Below are 6,026 nucleotides of genomic sequence, written 5' to 3' on the forward strand. Positions count from 1 at the left end.
CCGTCTGCCCCTCCGGATTGTTTAAAGATTGGGTTCCTGCTATGTGATTCGAGTTTCCTCCCGAAAGCGTGTGCGTACGTGCGTGGCATATCATCGCGAAGATAGTTAAGTCCCCTTTTAGGTGATGCCTACAACTTGCATTTAAAAAAATATTATTTATAATTTATTTATTTATTTTAATATTATAAATAGAAAAAGTGGCCCGCGCGATGCGCGCGTGTTTTTTGGATTGAATATTCGTATTTAACGTAGCGTTATGTATTTACAGAATTAAAAACGTGTTATCACGGGTGTATTTGGATACACGTGGTTAATACCCAGTATACATAATGGGCTGCACGTTTTTGACGACAGAAAGATTGCCTAAAAAAAGGAACGGAACCGTGGATATGATATGATGTAGTTTGAGTTGTTTATTGTACGTGTATTAGCCCGAAATATTCAACATTTTTTTAAATACGTCTATTTTGCGTATAGTTAGTTGCATTGTGTTTGTAAAATTATTTCGAGTTGAACGGTGATGTCGAATAAATTTAACGTATAGGAAGCGAGAAGATAGGTCCCGTTAAAAATTTGAGTGTAGTTTATTTAAGTTGTTTTATTATTATAAATTTATATTTTACCCCTTTTTTGAGGGGTTGGATGTAGGTTGGGGAAAGTTTGAGGGGCTATTTTGTTTCTTTGTTTGATGTCGTGTTGACCTTAGCGTAGGATAAATAAATAAATAAATAATAAATAAATGGAATGTAGAATAAATAAATAAATTATATTATATTATAAATTATATTTTTTTTTATTACTCCGTTTTATTATATTATTTACGCCGGTTACGAAAAAGAGCATCTCCGGCGTTCACACGCCGGTAAACCCTAATTTTGGCATACTAATTGAAACAAGAAAAGCTTTTAAGTCGTCCTTTTTTTGTATAAAATTCAGTTAACATTATTTCTTATACGAAAGTTTGCATTCCACGCAATCGCATTAATATGTCAAGGCAGTTCTTAAATTGGACTGTATAAAACTTCACGTTTAATCAATCAAATCTAAACTATCTATTATTCATTATATGCGTAAAAAACTAAAAATATAAATAATGGCTGAAGGTGATCACAATGATGACGGTAAAGTAATGCGATCATCTTCAGGTAACGATTTAGAAGGTCAATTGGATCGACGGTTTTCCGGTCTTCGTTTTATTATTAACCGCCGGTCTCCGAAAAACCGATCCGATTTTGATCATGCGACGGAGATCAGTACAGGCGGTGGTGGCGATGAAACCCTAGGAGATGGTGCTCCTCCTGAATGGGCGCTGCTGTTAATTGGATGCCTGCTTGGCCTTGCTACTGGTTTATGTGTTGCTACATTTAACCGTGGGGTTAGTGAATGTTTTGCCCTATTTTTTATTTTTTATTTTTATTGCGCTTATTATTTTTTGTTAAATTTGACCTGCAACGCTAATATATTCCAACACACATATATAGTTTATCATCCAATATTAGTGATCAAAGTGTAGTAATTAAATTTGACTCTGTATGTGATGATGTAAATGCTTGTTTTCTTAGTTATATTCGACGTGTACGTAGTCTTACAAATGTAACCATGTAGTCATGTAGGTGCATGTTTCCTTAGTTATTTTCGACGTTATTACAGTTTAAAGATAGTAAATTGTGCTGCTGTATCATGGTTGATTGAATTTTTAGGTGCATGTAATACATGAATGGTCATGGGCGGGTACACCGAACGAAGGTGCTGCTTGGCTACGTTTACAGCGAGTGGCTGACACGTGGCATCGGATACTTTTAATCCCTGTCACTGGAGGAGTCGTTGTAGGGGTGTTGCATGGTTTGCTTGAAATATTCGAGCAGATAAAGGTTTCAGCTCCTGGGCATGACTTTATCCTACTTTCGGGAATCTTTCCGGTGGTTAAAGCAATCCAAGCTGCTGTAACATTAGGTACGGGTTGTTCTTTGGGTCCTGAAGGACCTAGTGTAGATATTGGGAAATCGTGTGCTAATGGATGTTCATTAATGATGGAAAATAATAAGGAACGTAAAATAGCTCTCGTTGCAGCTGGTGCAGCCGCTGGCATATCATCAGGTTTGACTTTGACTTCCTCATATGAAGTTTATTGATGTTTTTTTGATCATAGAAAACTTGTGTTTGATCTTTGCTTGTCTTCTGGTCTCAGGTTTCAATGCAGCAGTTGCTGGTTGTTTCTTTGCCATTGAGACTGTGTTAAGGCCATTACGTGCTGAAAACTCTCCCCCTTTTACAACGGCGATGATAATATTAGCCTCGGTTATTTCATCAACAACCTCAAGTGTTATACTTGGATCAAAAGAGGCTTTCACAGTGCCGAAGTATGACTTGAAATCTGCAGCCGGTATTTTGTCTCATTTTAGTTCAGTTAACCGTTGCTACAAAAATGTAGGCTTATGATTCGAAATTTTATGGACGGTATCTTACTTCATTCCATGGTTATTACTGATCAATGTATCATCAGATTAACATTTCCCTGTCAGTGTTGAGTTGCCCAAAGTTTATATATGCATTGCATCCTGAAACACATTATTCATACATTTAACCATCCCAAGATAGCCCAGTGTTTTGGGGTGCTAATATACTAACAAGAAGTCTCGAGTTCAAACCTCACTAGCAACATATCTTGGGGTGGCTTGGGACAGGGTCAAAAACGGCCACGGGATAACCGGGTAGTCCGCATACATCTGAGTAAAAATACTCACCCTTCCCGGGTAGTCTGAACATGTAAAGCCTTATACATTTACCTGTTTACATTATGCATACATTAAGATTCTTATGTTACTAATATAGTTTTCTAGTGTCAGGGAGTCAACTCGGCCCACATGTTTTGACCTAGACTAAACATGGCCATTATGTCATGAAGCTCTTTCATTTATAAACCTTGCTAGAAATGCCCATCTTGCTGCCTTTACAGTCTTTACTTAATGTACAATATACCTGGAAAACGGGTCTGGTTGGGTCGGTTTGGGTAACAGGTCAAAACGGTTTTGGGTTGAAATGGGACATGGGTCAAACAGGTCCAAATGGGTCAGCTTGGGTTGGGTAACGGGTCGAAACGGGTAATTGGTCAAATGAGTCCAAACAGGTCATACTTTTACATTTGATTTTTTGCATATATTATTATTTTAGTTATTATTCTAGATAAGGGAATCTTACCTCCCTCATACCCCACACATGTGGGATTTGGCTTTGTTGTTGTTGTATACGAAAATATTCATGTACATAATAAATGGTGCAACCATGAATGCTTTCATAAATGTTTGGCATATGAAACTTGTTATGCTTAACCCATTTGACCCATTTACAAGATTCATTAGACCTATCTCTATTTATCGAGCTTCGGGAATTGATACCCATTAGACCTGTTCATTTATATTTTGCATAGGAGTCAATAGGTTCAAGGGAAACCTATTGGTTATTTTTTGTAAGTTTTGATTTACATTGACAAGCCTATTTTTTTTTTCAAGACCCAATTGACCCGAAAGTTTGACCCAGTTGATCCAAATATGAGAGTATGGGTCTCAATTGCCAGGTATAAGTTGTACAAACAACAGTCGGATCACTAATGTGATGTCTCTTTTGCAGAATTACCTCTCTACCTGATTCTAGGGATGCTATGTGGTGTAGTTAGTGTGCTATTTACCCGATTGGTAATTTGGTTTGACAAAGTATTTGACTTTTTAAAGTCAACTTTTGGACTTCCTGCTACTATTACTCCGGCTTTAGGTGGTCTAGGAGCAGGGTTGATAGCTCTTAAATATCCTGGAATATTGTACTGGGGTTTTACTAATGTTGATGAGATTTTACATGCTGGGAAAACGGCTTCGGCACCTGGAATTGGGCTATTAGCCCAATTAGCGGTTGCAAAAGTTGTGGCTACAGCTTTGTGCAAAAGTTCAGGGCTCGTTGGTGGCTTGTATGCACCTAGTTTGATGATAGGTTCTGCAGTTGGTGCTGTATTTGGTGGTTCAGCAGCTGAGTTGATCAACTCTACCTTACCGGGCAATTCTGATATCGCCGAGCCACAGGCATATGCATTAGTAATGCTTTTACTTTTAATTAGTTAAGTTATTATTTTACTAATACTATTTTCTTGAGAAGAAAATAATAATAATAAATATATAAAAACCAACAAAAGCTCCTGCTTAAACCCAATCTGACTTGACCTGTTTTAACCTGTAACAAATTTACCCATTTGGACCTGAACCAGCTAACCAACATGTCTGACCCGCTCATTTTGCCACCTCTAACAGGTTGGAATGGCTGCTACCTTGGCTTCAGTTTGTTCTGTACCCTTGACTTCAGTTCTACTTCTGTTTGAGCTGACAAAGGATTATAGAATCTTGCTTCCTCTCATGGTAATCTTCTCTATAAAATTTTGACCTTAATTTAAGTCCAACTTCTGCATTTAGGAAAAACATTAACTTTTTTTTTTTTTTTTTTTCTTTCTTTTTTTTGTTATGAATGCTGCAATCAGGGGGCTGTTGGATTAGCAATATGGGTTCCATCTGTTGCCAACCAATGCAAAAAAGGTGTGGGATCTGAGACAAAAAGTTCCTCAAAAGGTTACTCTGTTCTTTCACCAATTGATGACAAAATTGACGATAGGAGACAAAATGGTGAAGATGATTTGGAGCTTTGCCTAATGGGCCCCGGTGATAACCATGAAGCAGTTGATGAGGATATTATTCTTGAGGATTTGAAGGTACATAAAAGTCTTTTTAACCCCTTTTTTGTATCATAATAATAAACGATGGATGGCATCTGATGTTACCTTCGTAATCAGGTTTCTCAGGCCATGTCAAACATTTACCCGAAAGTCTTATTATCATCAACTGTTAAAGAGGCAGTAAAATGCATGGATGACAGTCAACAAAGTTGTGCGGTTGTTGTTGACCCTAAAGATCATTTAGAAGGAATTCTGACTTATGGTGACATCAGAAGGGGAATTTTTAAGACCTCGAATGAATCCTTCGACATTGGTTCGTCAACTTTAGATGTATGCTGCTACTTATTGATTACAACTTACAACAATACTATGCACTTTCCATTGGCTTTTATAACGTGATCAAACTGAAATGTTTTTGCAGTTAAGCGAGTGTTCAGTTTCTTCCATGTGCACTCGGGGGATAAACTATCGTGGGGTAAAGCGAGGACTTGTAACATGTTATCCTGATACTGATTTGGCAATTGCTAAAAAATTGATGGAGGCTAAAGAGATAAAACAATTACCGGTTGTACAACGTGGTGTCAATTTTCAAGAAGATAGAAAACGTGCTGTTGTTGCCGTTCTATATTACCGATCAATCTGGAGCTGTCTCAGGTGATGAATGTAACTATCGAAGTTACACACTTTGTTTTATATATGAAATTTTTTGTTAAGATTCGTTGTTTAAAATTGTGATGCAGAGAGGAGCTAAATCGAAGGGGATTAGGACAAAAAGAAGACCATGTTGAAGAGAAGAGTTCAAGTGAATAGATATTATTATTATAACTGTTGTGTAGTAAAGTAGCTATTTTAGGCATGACATTAGGGTATAGTTACATGATGATCCTCCAGTTGTGAAGTTTAAAGCTGATATACATAACAGGTATAACTACGAAACCATATACTCCGTAATCCTTGCTACTAATTTCATATGTTACAAGGGTGTCAACTTTTAGACAGGTGGTTGTTTACAATTCAATGTAGCATAATCTTTTACTGTAGTATTATTAGAAAAGAAAATATAAGTTGTTGCTTTTAGGCTTTCATTACACAAAACCAACATTCAGAAACCGACCCAAAATGCTCTCTTCCTCGTTTTCCTCCCACCCCCAAAATTTTTGAATTTCAAAATCCAATATCCTTTCTACCATTATCAACCACTAACCCTCCACCACCACCACCACCACCTCCACCGTCCTCTGCTACTACGTTACATCCTTCTGACCGTCGCGTTGCCAATCCCGTTTCTCCAGTTAGTCGACCGATTTCAGATACT

At 37.4% G+C, this 6,026-nt stretch overlaps 1 protein-coding gene across 1 annotated transcript; it reads left to right on the top strand.

Annotated features, from left to right (window-relative positions):
- The first annotated feature begins 947 nt into the window (after positions 1-947).
- Positions 948-5,755, top strand: LOC139885880 (chloride channel protein CLC-f-like). The gene is made up of 9 exons (XM_071869635.1): positions 948-1,375; positions 1,701-2,097; positions 2,189-2,383; positions 3,628-4,082; positions 4,296-4,400; positions 4,520-4,747; positions 4,829-5,041; positions 5,133-5,365; positions 5,452-5,755. The coding sequence occupies exons 1-9, from the start codon at positions 1,094-1,096 to the stop codon at positions 5,519-5,521; spliced, it is 2,178 nt and encodes a 725-aa protein (XP_071725736.1). The 5' UTR covers positions 948-1,093; the 3' UTR covers positions 5,522-5,755.
- The last annotated feature ends 271 nt before the right edge of the window (positions 5,756-6,026 follow it).

The sequence above is a fragment of the Rutidosis leptorrhynchoides genome, chromosome 1, assembly GCF_046630445.1.
Source record: "Rutidosis leptorrhynchoides isolate AG116_Rl617_1_P2 chromosome 1, CSIRO_AGI_Rlap_v1, whole genome shotgun sequence".
Taxonomy (NCBI): Eukaryota; Viridiplantae; Streptophyta; class Magnoliopsida; order Asterales; family Asteraceae; genus Rutidosis; species Rutidosis leptorrhynchoides.